This window comes from Miniopterus natalensis, chromosome 15 (genome assembly GCF_054644295.1).
Source record: "Miniopterus natalensis isolate mMinNat1 chromosome 15, mMinNat1.hap1, whole genome shotgun sequence".
NCBI lineage: Eukaryota > Metazoa > Chordata > Mammalia > Chiroptera > Miniopteridae > Miniopterus > Miniopterus natalensis.
The window spans coordinates 28,817,215-28,836,656 of NC_142095.1; the positions used below are offsets into that span (position 1 = coordinate 28,817,215).

At 50.2% G+C, this 19,442-nt stretch overlaps 1 protein-coding gene across 1 annotated transcript in view; it reads left to right on the top strand.

The window, feature by feature from the left end:
* Nucleotides 1-18,413, top strand: part of SPSB4 (splA/ryanodine receptor domain and SOCS box containing 4) — a 53,654-nt gene extending 35,241 nt beyond the window's left edge. The window contains exon 2 of the mRNA XM_016209840.2: nt 17,852-18,413. Coding sequence (XP_016065326.2) covers nt 17,852-17,979 — 128 coding nt within the window. The 3' untranslated portion in view covers nt 17,980-18,413. The remainder of the gene's footprint in view (nt 1-17,851) is intronic.
* Nucleotides 18,414-19,442: the final 1,029 nt, after the last annotated feature.

Genomic DNA, 19,442 nt, shown 5'->3' on the forward strand with positions numbered 1-19,442 from the left:
CAGGTCCCCAAAATAACTGTGGGAATCCCTGGGGCTACCCTTCCCTTTTTATCCAGCAGGAGCCAGCATGCTTGTACCAGCTTCATCTAGCACAAGTCCTAGAATGTATTCTGATTGGCCCCGCTTAGGTCACATACCCGCCCCTGAGCCCATCACTGCGGCCACTGGATTGGAATCTGCTGATTGGCTCAGCCCCAGTCACAGGCTCCACCCCTGGAGTTGAGACGGGGCAAAGCCCCTGGAGCAAACACACTCCCCAAGGGAATTAGAAAATGTTTTTACTAAAAAAGGAGGCAAAGGATGCTGGAAGGGAAACCATCAGAAACCCATTAGTAGCTAACATAAGGGTTAATAGAATGAAAGTTTATAAATGATAGGTCTTTCGGATAAATCCAGGTGATAACAAGGCTATCCTTATGATAGCATCACTTCATTGGCTCTGGAAGGTTCATTCGGTAGCAGAGAGAGGGGATTGGGTATAATCTGTGTCCTGTCCTCCCAACACTGCCATCTACTGGGTCAATCTGGCTGAAGACACACTTCAATAGTGACTTCAGTTCAGAGACCTGGAAGAAGAGAGATAGATATTCCTTAGGTTTCTGGATTTACCCATGGGAGTGTGTCTTACATGTAAATACCATCCTATAACTAACTTCTAGGACCTCCTTACCTTCCCTCCTCTGGTCCCTGACCTGAGATTTTATTTATTTATCTAGAGTGGACTTCTCTCACTGTTCTGCCCTGCTTGGGCTGATATTTAAAGTTCCAGATAGATTGTCCAAACAGGCAGGGCCTTAGAGACCCTGGTCCAAGCCCCTCATGCTGTGGATGGGGACCAGCAAGGGTCAGGGTCTGGCCAAAGTCCCACAACCAGTTAAATTGCAGAGCCAAGACCCTCAGCCCAGCAGCCCCTTCCTGTGGGTGCCTCATTACCATGGGATTCCTGAGCTAGCAGGCAGGAAGGCAGCCAAAGTGAGGGCTCAGATGCCTTTGTGGTGAGTAATCCACAAAATCAATTATCCACAGTGGGGCAGGCCCCTCACTGCGTGCTTTGCTGGGTGCAGCCCCTCCTAATAATATTTAGCTCAGGCTAAAGCTAAAAATTAATTTTCCCTGCTTATTCAAATAAGGCTGAGGGAGCAGGAGGTCTGAGAACAGAGACTTGATTTTCAGCAGATAAACTGCAAGGGGATCATCTGTAATGGATGCTCTGTGTGTGTGTGTGTGATCTCTCGGGGATGCAGAACGTTGTACCCAGCAGCACTGTGTGCAAGGACCTGGTGGACACCCTAGAGTCACACCTGGGCCCTACCTCAAATTGCTCCTAGTTTATTAGGGTAGCCACACAAATAATGATCACTTGGTGAGATAAGCATTAATAAAGGGCCATAGGAAGTGAGGTAGAAGTGCAATGGAGAGAGTAACAGGTGTTTGGAGCAGTCGTGGCATCAGGAAAGTGTTGCCAAAAGCAGGGATATTGGAGTTTAATTTAAAGATGTTATTAGATGGAAAAGGCTGAGAAAGGCATTTCAGGGGTGAGTGCAGCATGTGCAAAGGCTCCGAGGCTTTAAAACTCATAGCCAAGCCTAGGAGGCTGCAGGAAGTTCAAGGAGCACATGAGGCAGAGTCCTCAGCGAAGAGACCAGTTCATGCAAGGTGACCCGCTGGTCTAATGGGTCATTTATTCATTCATTAAAACCTGGGCCTTTTGAAGTCCAGCATTTTTTCAATTTAGATTGTATTGATATTAAATACATTCATGAGGCTTAATTAAAACATGACAGTGACAAATCTGCTGCCCACCTCTGTTCCCACCACGCTCCCCAGAGACAACAGATGCTGTCAGACCCTTGTGTTTTCTTCTAAGATGTTTTCCACAAACACACCCACAACAGCATTCCCCTCGCTCCCGGGCGTGCACCTTGCTGTCCTCACTTTATATGTCTCGGAGGTGACTCAGCACGTGGAGGGCTTCTCCGTTCTTCTTGGCAGTGGTGGGAGTCCAGTTGTAGAGCCCCAGCTGTGCATGAAGAGCTTAGAGACCTTCCCATTCAGCCCCTCCTTTTACAGTGGGAAAGACCAGAGGCCCAGAGAAGGTGGGGAGCCCACCAAGGTCTCCTAGCTGTTCAGTGACTGAGCCAGGACTCAAACTCAGGTCTTCTGCCTCTCCTATCTACCCAAGGCCAGCCAGGCCCACTTCCTTGCCTCAGTGGCTCTCATTGTCAGCCACTGGTTGGAAAGGGAGGTGGTGAGGTTGCCGTTTTTTGCATCTACTACAGGCTGCAGGCTGCTGATATATCCACCAACCTCTTTCTGTGATTCCAGACTTCACGGTAACCTTGATCAGTGATCCTTCCCTTGCTCTTTTTTCTCTCCTCCTCAGCTTCCTCCTCCCCACCTTTGCCCTGTGTCCAGCCTCAGCCTCATCCCTGTCCCAGCAACGGGTCACTATGACAACAAGGGCCTTCCAGGTATTTTATTTGGAGCCCCGATTAAGCAGGGCAGGCTGTAGGCTGGGAGCCGTGCAGGGAACTGTGTTTTATGGCCTGTGAGAGCCCAGGTGCTATTTATAGCTCCCTAATCAGTGTTGCTAAATGGGGTCTTAATGCAAGTTCTGTGGCAACTGAATATTTTCATCTCCAAGAATCTCCCGAAGTCTCATTCCCTCCATCTGTCTGCCTGAGCAGCCCCCGCCTGGCAGCCCTCCCGGGAAATGGCGCCTCCTCTGTGCTCAGCAGCTTTCCGCAGGCTCTCCTGGTCTCTTCCTGACACAGTGGTCTTTTGCAGGCCCGCCCTTGGGGATATTTGAACCAGGCTTTCATGTCCATCAGGAACCTGGAGTCCTCAGGTTTGGGATTCTGTCCCCAACCTCCCACCACCTTTCCCCAGCCTCTTCATCAAAACCGGAGTGAGATGAGGGACATGAATGACTGACTGCATAAGTAAACATGCACATTTTTGTGAATGTTTGGAAAATCCTTTCCACTAATACCGCATGGGTCAATGAGCCATGAAACAGAACAACTTAACTATTAACCCCATTCCCTACAGCCGGTAATTCTGGCTGAGAGTGGGAGAGGGAATTAACTAATGCCTGTTGCCAGGCACTGTCTTAGAGCTTTACATGTATTACATTCAGTGGCCACACACATTATTTTCTAGAGAAAGGGCCTGTATCAGTCAGGATGGGCCAGGTCTTGCTGCAATAATGGACAAGCCCCAATGTCACTGACTTCAAACCAAGGTCTGTTTTTGCCCTTGCTGCAGCCTATGGCTGGTCAGCAGAAGGCTCTATTGTGCCAGGTTTGTGCCCCCATTTCAGGTCCAGGGCAGAAGGACCAGTCCCTAATGGTCACTAATGGAAAAGGCAGTAATGCACATACTGGCTCCTAAAACTTCCAGTTCCACTTCCACTGACATTTCATTGGCCAAAGTAAGTCTTATGGCCATACCTGACTTCAAGTGAGTGGGGAAGGGTAAGCTGAACCCGTGTCGGGAGGGTGAGAGCTGGGATATTTTAGAAGAGTTCTAACGACCTCCATAGACGCTGAGCGCTGCAGGGGTGAAGATTTGCTCAGATCCCACAGCTCCTAAGTGGCAGAGCAGGGATTAGAACATTCAGCTGTTTCCCCCAGAAATCTGTGTTCTTTCCCCATATAACAAGGTGGTTATAGACATGGCACTAAAGACAGAGTTCTGGCTTGAAGCCCATCTCCAGGATTACCCTAGCTGGGCGAGTCACTTAGCCTGCCAGAGCCTCATTTATCTGTAAAATGAAGATTCTCGTGTAGGACTATGTTCTGAAAACCAAAACTTTATTCCTAAGTTTGAGCCAAACTCATTTGGCAGCCAGACTTAACCTGAACTGTTGTAAGGCTATTTATAGTAATTTCTTATTTCACTTGGTGTGAATATTCATAGTTTCACTATAGAAATATTAATGTGTTTGATTGCAGGCGCTGCCTCGGGCCACTGGGATGTTATGCAATAAGTTCAGCATATGTAATCAAATTGCTAAGCTCTGGAACTCTCTGAATTCTGAAACAGTCCTGCCCCAGGGTTTTGGATAAGGAGCCATGACTCTGTAGCACCTCTCTCATGGGGTTGTAGTGAGGATTAAGGCAGATGACATGTCAACAATTCTGAGCACCGATGTAGCACTTGGTTATTTGAGGTCCCTAGATTGGACTGATGAGGCAGGAAGGCGGCGTGGGCTTGAGGGAGATTGCCACACGAGCTGAGTCCGACGCACCAAAAAGCGGAGTGCTCCAGTTTGCACGTAATTGAAACCAGCAGCTCTCTCAGCTTCCTGAGTGATCCCCCCTAGTAAATAGAGGTTCGTTAAGGCCTCATACATCCATGAGTGTGTTTGTGGAATGATTCTCTCACTGCAAATAGGATGTTTGTGAAGGTCCTCGGAAAAGACAACATGTTTTGTAAATATAAGTTGTTGTTCTCACACATTTAGTTTAAAAGCAAGACAGTGTGAGATCTTCCCAATCTGGATGCTCAGAATCCCACTGAGAGACCTCACAGAGAGAATGGGTTTTCGTGAAGTTCTGTTTTTTGCACATAGTTATGGATGTTATAGCTAGAGTTGGCAACAGCACAGAGAATGGTGAGCAGGTGCCTGGATCCAGTGGAGTCATCTCTGTGGGTGGATCAGAGCTTCTGGAAGCTTCTGAGGATGGGCTGTCCCCAAACAGGGTTCCAGGTACCTACCTGCTATAAAGGTGGTAGATGAGCTTCACGCCGCAATACAAGTGACAGTGTCAGCTCGAGGCTGTGTCTGGGCCTAGAAATATTTTGTTTGGCCATACTAAATTAAAATAGCCCAAATATCACATAAAACTCTTGATTGCTGGCCCCTTTTTTGAAAGAGCAAGAAATCTGTAACACTGGGCCCACATTCCTGCTTGGAGCTGAGGCTGGAGCCGGTGGTGGCCCCTTCTGTGTGTGTACTGTGGTGTCCACAGGCTCCACCCTCTCCCCTTGCCCACTGCTTACACCTGCTCCTTGCTAGTCACTTAGGTTGCCTGCCTAGCCCCTAGGCATCAAAGTTTGCAGCCTCTGGTCTAAAATCCAAACATATTTGTGATTACCAGAAGGGATTTCCATTCATGCACTGATCAATCACTTTTAAAAGTTTCCTAAAGCAAGAAATCATTTGCCTTGAAACTTGATTTAGAACTAGAGCAGTAGTCTCCAAATTTCCAAGCTATTACTCTGTGTCGTGGCTCCTTCCACGCTGAGAATGTGTATTTGCAGACCTCCTCACTTGCCACTTAGTGGGCACACTCTTCCTCTTCCACAGCGACCCCGTAAACACAGGCTCCTCTGGAGCCTGACTGGCTCTTTCTGACTGAAGCTACTATGGTGAGAAAACCAGGCAGACTCCATCCAAGAATTCAGTTTACTCATCAGTTTTGCTTAACTTAAGAAAAACAAGCTTCCACCATCCTCCTCTGGGCCTGTTGCTGAGCTCACACTTGGAAAGGTCAAATAAACACAATAAATCCATTAGAAAGCCTTCATATTAAACCCCGGGGGCTTATGCTGTTTAGCAAGAGGCTAAAGTGGTGACGGTTCCCAAGTGGAAGGAAGTGTGCCTGACCTTGGCTGTTTGCTAGAAAACAGGAGTTGGCTGCGCCAGTCAGCCCCGATGGGTGCCAGCCAGCCCCGATGGGTGCAAAGAGCACAGCCAGGGCTGCTTCTGCCGTGAGGCCTAAGGGCGGTGATCCTGGTGGTTGGGCCTGGATGGGGAGAAGACCCCATCATCAGCTTCCTTCTCTCCACATTCTTCAGGCCAGATCCCAGAAAGGACCAGGTGGATTGGACGACCCAGTAGTAACTGTTCCCCACTAGGCAAGGTCCTTCCTCTTGACCACCTCACAGCTTACCTGCGAGCCCATGGCAGGGCTTTGTTTGTCCAGTCCATTCAGGCACCTTCAGTGCAGAGATGAGCCAGCACCAGCATGTGGAGCAGGGCTGAGGGGCAGGGACAGGGGACGCTGGGACTGAGTGACAGAATCGATAGGGCTGGGAAAGGTTTCCTCTGCAGTGACTGTCACCCTGCCTCCCCAGGAAAGTTTGGCAACAAAGGGTGCATCCTAAACTGCCCAAGTTCCAATTTCATTTTTACCTCTTAACTTTGGCTGTAAATCGGCATTTGTATCAGTAGCTACCTCATTGGATCGTAGTGAGAAGTACAGTAAATAAGACAGATGAAGTGCTTGGAACACCTCGTGACACGGGATGTGCTGTGTAAGTCCTTGCTGTGACTATGCCCATTATAACTTGTTATTACTGCCAAAAATCCAGCCAAAGAGCCCAGTGGACCTTGGTAGACCTTGAAAATATGTCAACACTTGTGGGTTTCCTTGTGCTCCTGCTTCTGATGAAAAGCTTGAAAGGAGCATTCTGAAAAGTAGCAGTGGCCGATGGACAGGGCTGGAGCTGGGACCCCACAGAACTGGATTCGGACCCCGGCTCCCCGACTCACCTTCTCCTCTGCCCCTCTCAGGCCTCTGGTCTGAGTTATCTGTGGTTCTCGACACAGAGGCGTCCTACGTGGGGTGTCCTGTCCTCAGCTCTACACCAGCTGCCTCTGTTTCCACTTTGTCCTAAAGGACTAACTGCTCTGAAATAATAGTTGCCATGTATTGATCGCCCACCTGTGCCAAGATCAAGCTGGGTACCTGGCCGCTGCCCCTCGCTCGCCCTCACACATTCCCCAGGAGGCAGGCGTTCGGCGCCTCTGCCCAGGAGGCAGCCAGAACTCGCTCCAGGTCTCCCCCCCCCCCCCCCCCCGGCCCGGCTGTTTCTCCGGCCCAGCGATGCTTCTCCCGAGCAGCGCTAAGCTCTCAGGCAAGAGTGACACGATTACTATTTATTAACGAGAATTTGACTTGGATTCATCTTCTGACCAAACTCTTGTTTGAGCCAGATTGAGACCAACCCATAACTTTTCTCAGTCACTTTTGCTCTCTTTCTTTTTAACTGAACCTCTGATACACAGAATCGGACTAAACGTAACCCTTAGTTGTAATATAGTCTCACCATCAGTCCCATGCATAGCCCCTTTCCTTCTAATTTGCTTATTTGTGTCTTTCCTTCTTTATAATTTATTGCCACCATGACTCCACCCTGCCTCCAACCCAAGGCCCAGACAAAGACAATCAGACACCTCTGTGCCCCTCCCTGTTCGTCCCTGCCGACCCCCACCCTGTCTCAGGACAACCCCTCCTCTGAATGTTGTGTGTCCTTTTCCTTTGCTTGTTTTCCTTATAGGTTGTCCACATACAGATGTGTCTAAGCAGTGCCTTGTCCAGTTTCGGTTGTTCTAGAATTTTCTAGTTTGCCTATTCCTGCGCCAATACCACACTGTGTTCATTGCTGCAGCTCTGAGCGAGTCTTGCTGTCTGGTAGGCAAGTCCTGTGGCCCCACACCCCTTATTCTTCTTATTTAGAAGGGGACGTCCCATCCTTGAGGGCCCCACCCTGCACTGGGTGGGACAAGCACCGCCTGTGTTTGAAGGGCTGTTCTGCTCCCCTCCCGTCTCCCCATATCTGATGTGCTTCCTTCAGCATCTGTACGAGAGCCAGGCTGTTCTCACGGCTGCCGTGGCAGAGAAAGTGTCCCGGGGTGTTGGGAAGATCCGGGGTGCAGGGCGCACACCAGCTCGAGGCCCCCTCCCTGAGGATCACCCTGTCCGTGTGACCAGGGGCTGTCTTCGTCCAGCCATCGGGCAGCTCAGCAGGCTGGGTTCCAAACTGAGAACAGTCGGATTTTCTGGGGAAATTTTCAGCTGAGTCAGGAGCATCCTTCCCCCAGACTGAGGAAGTGGCGCAGTGTCTCTAATCCTGCCTGGCTGCTGGGGCCTTGCTGGAGGGATCTTCAACTGCACTTGCCTCTGTAGAGATGAAGACTCTCCGGAGCTGCCTCCCCTCTCCCAGACCGAGCCCGTGATGCCCAAAGCAGAGCCGCAAGGGCTGGCGGCAAGGACAAGAGCCAGTCCCCTGCCTGTGGGAGCCCGAAGTCTCCAGGGGTGAAGGCAACGCCAGCAACTTGAAGGGATTCCACAGCACCTCGGGGCGCTCAGGGACTTGTCGTAGGCCAGGGGCAGGGAGACCGCATTTCCTGCACCGAAAATTAGATGATGACACCAGAACACGATGGGATATTTCCAGCTGCGGTTGTTCCACAGCCCCCTCTATCCCCGTAATGATGAGAACCACGCAAAGGCCTCTGAAGGGTGGGAGGAGGCTTCCCGGTAGAGGGTGCGAGCTGTGCTGGATGGGGGGCGGGGGCGGAGGGAGGCAGGGAGACCCTCGTGGGGCTGCTTTTCCTGGTGTAGTCAGGAGGTGATCAGCCAGCCAGCCATGAAGATACAAAACAGATGTTTAAGAGGCGGACACAGAGGGGCGTAAGGGTGGGGTGGGTTTGGAGGGCAGAGGAGGGGCATGATGTTGTGTCTGAAGGTCGCACTTAGGAACCTGGGGAATGGTCCCTGGAACGGGGATCCCATTGGAGAAGCACAGAATGAGGAGGACCGGGAGGTGCCTGGTGTAGCCGCAGGGTGCAAGCAGCCCCACAGAGCAGATGTACTGGGATCACCGGGCATCTCATTAGGGTGCTGGTTCTGATGCAGTTGGTCTGGGTGGGGCCCCAGATCCTGCGTTTCCAACTGGTTCCCAGGCCAGGCCAAAGCTGCTGGCCCACAGACCACACTCCGATAGCTAGCTCACTAGGGTCCCAGACTGGAGCCAGGGCGCAGGTTGGTGTGACAACATCCCTAATTTGAGCAACAGGAAGCACTTAGCACACGTTGAACTGAGGTGCATAGAGTCATTGCAGTTTCCCCTCTAGAATAAAAGGGTGTCAGGCTTCAGGAATATTGGTCATTCTGGTCAGAATTCAGGGATATGCAAATGGAAGGGGACACGTGCCTTTTCAGAAATGTTAGCATTTGAAAAGGGGTACACAGGATGTCGCATGGTGTGAATTCAGCCTTCGACCCTCCTGGGCACACACAGCACTTGGCTAGTATATCCAGGGCACAGCCTCGGTGCCCGATGAGATGAAGGCACTGACTTGTTTTTTTAATAGACTAGATTTCCCCCAACCATTGATTATTGGTTCTTCAAAGTGTCGTCTGAAAAAACTATGAGCTTTCCCCATGTTACACAAGAGAGATTTCTTTGAATACACCCTAGAGAGGCTTTTGGAGCCAACAAGCATCCTTCTCACCCCACAGTAGAACTAAGTTTATTCATCCTCTAAAACTCCCTTAGCTGCAGCCTCCTCCAGGAAGCCACTCGGGCACCCCCCAGGCTGGGCTAGGTGCCCCTGTTCCTGGCTCTCACAGCTCCCCTGACAACTCCTCTAAGCACAGATCCCTCATAGTGCCATTGAGTTGGATCTCCTTGTCCTGTCTGTAGCCCCAGGAGCTCTGTGTGCCCAGCTCCCTGCTCAGGTCCTGCAAGCAGGTTTGTAAGTAGAAGTATGATGAACCCAAGTATGTGTGATGGGCACCAGGTGGACAAGACTTGATCCTCAGAGTCCACGAAATGATGTTGGAATTTTTATTTCCCTCCAAACCCTCTTTGAGAAGCCTTTAATTAAAACAGTGATGTTCGTCATGCTTTGGTTTCCTCATCTGCAGAACAGGCCAGTGAAAGATATCACAAGTTTGCTGCTGAAAGAGACTGGCCTTGGCCTTGGCCTTGGCCTTGGCCTTGGTGGAAGCTGAGCTAGGGTTCCTCTGTAATGCAGCTCCCCACAGCCCAGCCTGGGCTCTCAGAGGCTGGGCAAGTGATGAGATCTTCTTCCTATCTCTCCACCCTTCCCCCCAACCCAGACATACAGGTCTCACCAGACTGCATCTACTTAGAAACCCAGGAGGCCCAACAGGGGCTGAGGCCACAAATCCCCAGGAAGGCTTGAGTCCCCGATGCCTACCTGGAACCATTCATTTTTCCTCACAGCTGGGAGAGGGCAATAGCTAACACCCACCTGGCTTTGGCAGGGCCAGGGTGCAGCAGCAAAGCGAGCCAACAGGCAGCTCCAGCCCTGTTGAGATCTTGGCCAGCAGAGCAGAGAATGCCCATGGACAGAAGGCCCTCTGAAGAGGGCTTCAGGTATCTTGTTATTTTGAAAATGCTAATGTGAGCCTGTGGCTAGAATTAAGCCTCACTTGGTAAAGCTGAATATGGCCTCTGAGCAGCAGCGTTATATCCAGCCAACCCCTCTGGGCCTGATTCAGGACCACCACCCCCAGGAGGCCCACCTGGCTTGTGCCACAAACTTGGGAGCCACAGCCCTGGGTCTTCCAAGTTCACCTAACATTTATCTTGCAGGCATCACTGGCTTTTCCATTTATTTTTTCATGGGCATTTTAACCTAATCTGATTGGGTCTAGTCAAAATCCCTCCCCTGCCAGGATTAAATGTGATTTCTGTTCTGCCAAGAGTCAGCTGATGGAAAGGACCCTAAGCCTTCTTGCCAAGCCACTTGCCACACTGATAGACTTTGAGGCCCTGAGAAGAAAGGCAGGCCACTCTCCCAGCTGGTGGCTGAGGCTGACTGGAACCCAGAGCTGCCAGCTCCTCAGCCACTTTCTACTCAGCTGTGTGGCCCTAAAATGGAACTGAACAGAGATAACCTGAACTCAAGATGCTGCTGTTCCCACTTCTTTGTCCAGTCCCCAACCCTGTGCCCCTAGCCACTCACCGACCAACCTGTCCTGCCTGCCTGCGCCCATGCCCTTTGTCTCTGGGGATAGTGAATTGTTCAGCTGGGTGAAGGGGTGGTGTGAAGAAAAGCAATGCCGATGGATTGAACAGAGAGGGCTCTGAAGTCTAAAGGTTTCTGTGACGGGAACTATGGTCACAGTGGGGGTGGCTGATCTGATGATCAGTGATTAAGGTACTACTAGATGGGCATTTGGGGGTGATGCTGACATCCATGGCATGGCCCAGTGGGGAAGGAGGGTGTCCTGAGGATGAAGCAGTCTAAAACCAGGAGCCCAAGTGGTGAGGGGGCTGTGCCTGTGGAGGATTCTGTCATGGTGGCCAGGGCAGGTGTGGGTGGAGAGAGGACCTGGGAGGCCAGAGCCCTGACAACCAGGGGCCAGAGGTCAGTAGGTAAGAGCAGGAGGGAGAGGCATAGGACTAAGCCGAGTGGTGTGAGTCACAGAGGAGCTGGGATTTCTCACAAGCAGATGAAGGTGCTTTGTATGTGGCAAAAGGGAGAAGGAGTCCAGCACTACCTTCCCCAGGAAGCCTGCCTGGCATGTGCCTCAAGCTTGGAAGCCACAGCCCTGAGAGCACAAACAGCCCCAGAGAAGGTAGAAGGGCAGTGGTGTCCTGGGGGATAATGTGCGGTTCCATTAAGGTGGGAGGCGGAGGGAGCTCTCAGAGAAGTTGAGGTGCAGTTTTCTGTGTGTGGAGCAGCCATTCCAGTGGGCACAATGGGAGACTTCAGTGTGGAGGGAGAAGCCGGAGTCTGGGGTCAGAGCTAAAGAGGCACAGAGCATTGTGGGGGGATGGTACTTTAGAGAAACAAAGGCCACTGCAAGGAGGCTTTTCCAAGCATCAAGAGCTAATGGATCTTCTTATCATTCATTTTACCTTCCTTCACTTCTGAGTTCCATTTACTCTCGCCTTTTTCTGCATTCGTTTTTCATTTTGTTGGAGTACCTCCTTGAGTAACTTTCAGACTGGATGAGTAGAGGATCTTCTTTCACTGAATACATTTGAAAATGTAGCTGCTGTTCGATCTGCAGCAGTGTAACTTCCCTTTTTGGGGGGAGTAGCATGAAATCTTTGGGTGAAAATATTTTGCTGGACGCACTCTCCTCTTGAGCACTGGGTCAAGGAGCTGGTGGGCATCCAGACCTTCTAGCACTTCAGTGTCTTCCCAATCCTGATATCCAACGTGGCCACCTCTGTGGTGGTGAAGGTCTCACTCATGCTGCATTCAGCTTCTCCACTGAACTCAGCACTGACCCGGGGCCTCTCAAGGCTGCCCACCTCATTCAGAGAGCAGCCCAGGCTTCAGCGGGGGCAGAGAGGGCAGCGTAATTGCCCCAGGTGTTGGCATTATAGTTCTTTAAGGGATTATCCTGATGTTTGCTCCATGCCCAGCCTGCCCTTTGCTGCCTGAGCTTGGGATTTCTTCAGGCCCCTTTGGTGAGAGAAGTGTTCACCCCAGGCACGTAGGGCTACCTGTTCTCTGCTTGATATCTCCACCCTCCTATCCCACCTGCTTTCAGCCTGTCTGGAATTCACCCCGGTGTCTATCCTGCTGACTGCCTTTCTTGCTTTGCAGCACTGTTCTCAGGTCCTTCATACACCACACATGCACATCTCTTCTGTCATTTCATGGAGACGCTGGGGGGAGGGGTTCAGCCCCACACAGTTCAGGTGGCATTTTCCAGCACACCCTGTTCTGGGTTTTCCCCTTCAGAGGTTTCCCATGTCCTTGCCCAGCAGCGTTGCTAGGGAAGGCCATGCATTATTTAGGACTGTTTTTGCTGTGCAGCGCTCCTGAGCATGTGAAGTGACTGGATCACTCTCTATCCCAGGGAAACATGAGGGCCACACCTGGGCTCTGGGCACCATCTGTGCTTATTGGCACAGAGTTGATCTGAAGATGCTGCTTGTGTCCCAGCTGTCATCACCACCCTTTTTGCTGGGGAAATGGTGAAGCTCGCTAAGAGAAAACTGCAGATTCTAAATGCTTTCTAGATGGGAGCTGGGGTCTCCATTGGCCATGACAGGGCCAACAGGTACAGGGATGCTGTATTTTAGAAGTGAGCAGGTAATGATACATTTGTTCATTTGTGTAATTTACTAAGTGGATTGACACCTGCCAGGTGTAGACCCACAGGGCAGAGGAGCCAAGTCACTAAGAAGGAGGTAACACTTGATTTGGGTCCTGAAAGAGGAGGCAGGCTCCTGGCAGGCAGTGCAGGGAAGGGTGTTCTAGCTGAAGGAACCGCATGAGGAGAGGCCTAGAGGCAATCAGGCAATTCCATCTTCAGAAACCAAAGCCATAGGCTGTGGATAAATGATTAGTGCTGTGTCTGACACAGAGAGTGTGTGCTTTCCCATATGTGTGTCTTCTCATTTCTTTTCCTGAAAACAGACGAATGGGGTCCTGGTCTACTAAAGTCCAGATTTCAGGGCTGTCACTCAAACCTTCCTCCATCTGCTGATCATTGTCTAAAAGTGTTGCAGAAGAATTTCACCTCCTGACCGTGTTGATCTTTTTTCAAAATATAAATGCAGGGATGGAGGTAGGGTGGTGATTCATGTCTTAGCATCTCCCCACTGCGGGCAGAGAATACTTTGAGGGGCCCAGGGAAACAGATGAAGCTACCAGTCCTGTGCCAAGATCTCTACTTGTTTTCATCACAGTCATAGATCATCATGACCAGATAGCTAACTCCCCCATTTTACAGACAGCTAAACAGAGTCCTGGGAAGTTCTGTGGCTTACTTGGGGTCATGCGGGGGGTTAGTGATGGAGAATCATGGAAAATGCAGGTCACTGGACAACTTTGGAAATGCTCACCTTGTGTGTGTGTGCTAAATGATATCTTTAGCACAGAACCAGACTTCCAACCCTGGCTCCAATAAATCTTCAACCAAAGCACAGTATTAATGACCATCAGTATGATGTACTGAGGCATTTTTAGAACCACAATAAGTAAATTATTACTATTTTTAAAGGTACCTCTTGGGCTGATGGCCTGAAATAAGAGAATGCCCTTAAGGAGCAGGGCATGTTATGTCATACCCCCGTCACAGTGCATGATGGAGGCATCGCTATCCCCATTTCACAGATGAGAAAAATAGGGCTCCAGGAAGATGACCAGCTGTCTGGCCCACTGGTGGTTGGGAGCAGGAGCTGGGATTCCAAGCCAGCCCACTGACTCAGTCAGTGACTAATTTTTTAATGTAAATTTGTTTTTGACATATACACAGAAAGTGTACACATCTCAGGTGAGTAAGCTTGGTAATTTTTCCAAAATGAACACACTGGTATAGGCAGAAATCAAATCAAAGAGCAGAACTATACCAGTACCCAAGGAGCTGCCTTGTGCCCCCTTCCAACCACTGCTCCCTCGGTGTCACCACTGCCCTAACTTCACCCCCCTGTGTGTTTGAACTTGATACAGATGAAGTCACACAAAATGTATTTTTCTTTCATTCAAAATTATGTTTAAGTGATTCACCCATATTTTTGCATGTAATTGTGGACCCTTCATTTTCATGGTGGATTAGTATTTTACTCTGTGAATATACACAATTTATTTAGATAGCCCACTGTTGGTAGACAGTAAAGTTGTTGTTTGCAATTGAGTTCCTCCATGAGCATTTGTGTATGTGCATTTTGGTGAACATGTGTACACCTGGAAGTAAAACTGCGGGCCATAGGGGTTCAGCTTTAGGAGATGGCCCAGTTTCCCCAAGTGGGTGTGCCAGTCTACCCACCTACCTGCAGCATCCTGAGAGTTCCAGTTGCTCCACATCCTCACCAACACTTGCTATTGTCTCATTTTCATTTTAGCCATACTTGTTGCCATCTCACAGAGTCACATCATAGTGTTAATTTGTATATCCCTGATGATCAGGAAGTTGAGCACACTTTCATGTATTTATTGGCCATTTGGATATTCACTTGTGCAAATGATCCATTTTAATTTTGTCTTTAGTCAGAAAACATTTCTGAGAATGGCTCCCATGCTGGAAAATTCTTTCTCTTCCCACCTGGGTGGTCATTTCTAAACCTTGACATCTGACAGTTCTAAGAAGTTCCAAAGCAAAGGGGAGTGAGAAGGAGGAGTTGGAGGGATGGCCCCAGCCAACACTGGGCATCCTCAGAGCTCTGGATATTCCACAGCAGCACCGAGGGCTTTCTCTGTGCACTGTGGGATTGCCGTGTGGTCATCAAAAATTAGGAGAGATGATCGCTACTTCACATTGAAATCTAAAGACATGGTCTGAACTCTAGCCCTTCTTTTCTCTCTTCCTTTGGAATTTGGGCTCTGGATTGATTTCAATGACTGCGGAGTGAAGGAAGATAAAAGGCAGCCTGTCCCTCTGTTCAGCTCCTAATTAGGCAGGTAACACACAGGGAGCTGAGTTTGCTGATAAGGCCATGCATTTGGGGCATTGAGGACCTAGTATGTGCCTAGAGTATTAAAGTGTTTAAGAAAGCTTTTAAGCTTTGGCAAGGATTATCAAACTTTAACAGCTCAAAATTTTTCCTGATATAAAATGCAAGCCCATCTCCCATCAGAGAAGGAGCTGCTTGTCTGCTGGCCAGAGCCTATCCTGGAATGGGTGGGCGTGAGAGCAGAAAAGGCTTCTTAGTTTTGGGGCAGCCTGTTTAGGTGGGTGCAGACCTCATGGCAGAAGAGGGGTCAGCAGTGAGCTGGAAAGTGGTCAGGGCCAGAGAGTAAGAGCCTGTGTGTGTGGACTGTGAACCTAGGAGACGGGTGACCCTCTTTCACTTCTCACCTTAAAACAACATTGTATGAGTGCATGGTGTTTAAGGCTGGCAGCATGCAGCTCCAAATACAGGCTTTGGGGCTGTGTGATTCTGAACAAACCTCTTCACTTCTCTGAGCTTCAATTTTCTTTTCTCTAAAATAGGCATGGTCACATCTAAATGAGATAAGCCTCGAAGAGCAAAGAGGACAGGAGAGATGCTCAGTAAATGTGGCTAAGATGTAAGACAGGTTCCAGCTTTCAGCTGCCTGGGTTCAACTCCTGGCTTTGCCACTGACCCACTGTGTGTCCTTGGGCAAGTGATTTACCCTCTCTGTGTTTCAATTTTCTCCTCCTTAAAACGGGGATAATAATAATAGTTCCTACCCCAAGAGGTTGTTGTGATAGGAGTTCGATACATGCATTCACATGAGTTGATAGAAATAAAGAGCTTAGCCAGGGCCCGGCCACATAATAAGCCTTCAGTAAAGAGTAGCTGCAGTTGTGTTTCATCCTTCACAGTGCCTGGCAGGTAAATAACAGTTGCTCATTAAATAAGGACTACTGGTTTTCCTTCTCCCCAACGTCCAGTGGTACCGCAGCAAGAATTGGTGCTGTGGGAACTAAAGGATCATGGCAACTTGCAGTGGGGAGGTCAGCTTCCATGGAGATGTCAAAGATGGGAGGGTTTGGGTTGGGTCGGGGAGGGCAAGGGGTTTTCGGAGGCATGACTGGGGGAAGCGCAAAGCTTGGATCAGAGGCACTTGGAGGGCAGGGAGCAGGGAGCTGGGTGCAGGAGTGTTGCTAGAGGAGAGGTGGGGATGCCTTGAGGAGGGTGTCAGGTACTGGCCTATTCATGTGACCATGTGACTTGGGGGTGAGTGATCTGCCTTCTGGGCCTGAAAAGAAGGGATGCCCGGGCTTCCTTGGCCAACTGAGAGGGTTTGTATGAGGATCAAAAGAGGATACAGAGGTGAAAGTGCTTAAAACCACTAACATTTCATGCAGACTCACCACGCATGGTCTCGCCTGAGGGGAAGAGCTGGATACGTTCTTGGGCAGGGCTTCCAACGCACCAGCCAAGTCCAGCTTTCATTTTAATGTCTCTCCTTATGTAACTTCACAGCTCTAGTAAATGAAAATCCTGTAAAACGCATTCTTGACCACCTTCCCATCCCTTGTGATATTATTCCTATCACAACTCTGTCTTAGTACTTACCATTTACAGTTTTATTGTATCTTAGCACATTATAGAAAGCTTTTAAAATATTCCTTGTTCTGCTACCAAAAAGAAGTGTTGAGATGCAGCTCTAGGCCTCCAGTATGTTCCTGTAGGCTTGAGGAGGCTAAGCCTGTACAGGCTGTTGAGACAACATGTGACCACCGTCATCTTCATTCCTGATCCAGCTGACCAGCGCTGGAGGTCCTCTCCCTCCAGACCTCGCAGTCTGTCCTGTTTTATGCCTCTGTGCCTGTTTTCCTAGAATACCTTTCGTAACTCACATCACATAAAACTCCTATTCACCCTTCAAAATCCCATTCATGTATCCCCTCTTTGAAGCTTTCAAACAATCCTTCCATACAGAAACTGCTGGGTGAATGTCTTGTGCATGTAGTAATTATTACATACATATCTACCCTCTATTCCAATTATTCACCTGTTTAAACCCCAAGACCACTTGTCTTTCTCCACTTCCAGGGATGCCTCCGGTCCTGGGTCCAGAGGGCCTGGAAGAGAATTGGAGCTTTTATTAAGTGTGTCTGCAATGAACTCTGTTAGGCTTGGTCCTATGTCCAGAGGTTCCATGGATTTTAATTTATGAATGTTTCCAGAACTGAGTATTAGAAGGAAATGCATCCCTCTGCTGCTGGCCCCCAAATGAAGGTGTAGAGAATTCAGACATTTAACAGCCTCCCTAACTTACCCTGTTTCTAAGAGGAAGCTGCCTTTAGAGACCCCTAGGCCACTTTCATTCTAGCAAGACCTGTAGGGAGAAAGTATTTTTTACATTAAGATACACTAGACACCTACATCAAAGACACGACTTTCACGGGACAATATTTACCCTTGCTGTGGACATTGCTCTCCAATCCCTCCCTCCCTCCCTCCCTTCCTTTTTTTTTTTTTTTTTAATTGCTGGTCACCCACTGCATGGATGTCACCATTTTTTAGTCTAATCAGTTGCATCCCACGCTTTGAAAAACACCCTTGTAAGCCTTCAGCTAACGGACCCCTAGAGGGCTTGTCAGGGCAGCCCTGGGCCCTGGAAGCTGGCTCAGAGGGCGGACGGGCGGGGAGGAGGGCTGAGGAAGGCCGCTGCGAGACTCTGACCTCTTCGCTGTCGTTGCAGCCGAGCCCCTGCCGCTCATGGACCTGTGCCGGAGGACCATCCGCTCGGCCCTGGGCCGCCAGCGCCTGCGGGACATCGGCGCCCTGCCTCTGCCTCAGTCTCTCAAAAACTACCTGCAGTACCAGTGAGCCGGCCTGGGGGCGCTGACGAGCAGCAGCGGGCGCCGCCGGCCTCGCGTCCCACCGGCGCGCGGGCCTTCAGGAGGGGGCTGCCTCCCCACCCCGGCCCCCCAGAACTTTCAGTTCTTTGAAAGGCCAGGACGTGTCGCCAGCTTTAAAGACGAATGTCTGTTGCCAGCAGTATCCGCTGCCTTAGCAGCAGCGGTCCCGGAGCCCTCCTCGGAAGCCGCCAAGAGGCCCGGGGCCTCTGCCCGGAGGAGGTCCCGCCGGCGCACGGGACTCAGCAGCCACCGCTATTGATCAGAGAGCCTGTTTCCAAATTCAAGACAATGAATAAAACATCGGGGCAGGAGACTTTCTGTTGTGTGCCGGGGTGCGGACGGGGCCAGCTGGGGGAGAAAATTGCCTCAATAATGAATGCTGAAGACAGCTTGCCGGGGCTGGGCCCCCACCCTGGTCGGGGCAGCCGGCTTGTGCTGATAGTTAGGACTTTGCCCCTTTGGAAGGGATGCCCGAGGGCAGAACTGGCAAGTGGACCTAGCAGTGTGTTTAGAAGCCTTCCAGCGAGCGTACCTCTTTGAAAGTCGTTTACTGACCTTGTCCCAAGCCCCCCTTCCCCACCTGACCCACGGCCGCTCTCCCCAGGCACCTCTATTCAGGGAAGCTGAGTCTCACTCATTCACCCCAGGGACAGAGCGTTTCTTTTATTATTATTATTATTATTTTAAGTAGCAGTTGCATTTTAAAAGAGGAGCATGGCAGTGAGGGCAGTACTTAGTCCAAAGGTGCTAATGGGGAAATCGGGGGCATTGGGACACCCTAGTGGATGATGCCCGAGGAGCCTTCCTGGGGTGCCAGGGGTCTCTAGGGAGCCGTCCATTCAGGATGCAGCCTGGTTGCCGCAAAGCTTTATTTGAGCAAATTATTTTTTCACTTTAGGAGACATGTACGAGTTTGTTTCTGTTTCAGATGTGTGTGTGATGTGCTGTTTATTTATCAGCTTGGGGCCCGGGGGGCAGCCTTGTAACTGGAAGGGTGGAGATGGGAGGCACCTTCTCCACCCGCTCGGAAACTGGTCCTCTCCCGGGAGCGAAGCTGCTGCTGCTGCTAAGACCGCCTCCACTGGGCATCTCGAGTATGTTTTCGACTCTCTCTGCCCAGACTCATTTTTAACTGGAAATTGTCACAGCAGTGGAATCCCAGAGCCCCAGACGGCACTGCCTCCCCCCATTCTAATGTGAATTTGACTGATGAATGAGGAGCGTTTCTAATAAAGTTTGTCGTTCAGTCCTTCAGTTGTTTATTAAATGCTCTTGGGGGAGGGGCCGGGAGGGCTTTTTCCGTCAGCCTGGCTGGTCTGTCCCCAGACACTCAGAAGGCAAGAATGTGATTCCTTCTCCAGACATTTCTCACCTCTTCTGTCTTCTTGTCCCCACTCGAGCCCAAACTTGCCATTTTACAAAGGCCTGCTC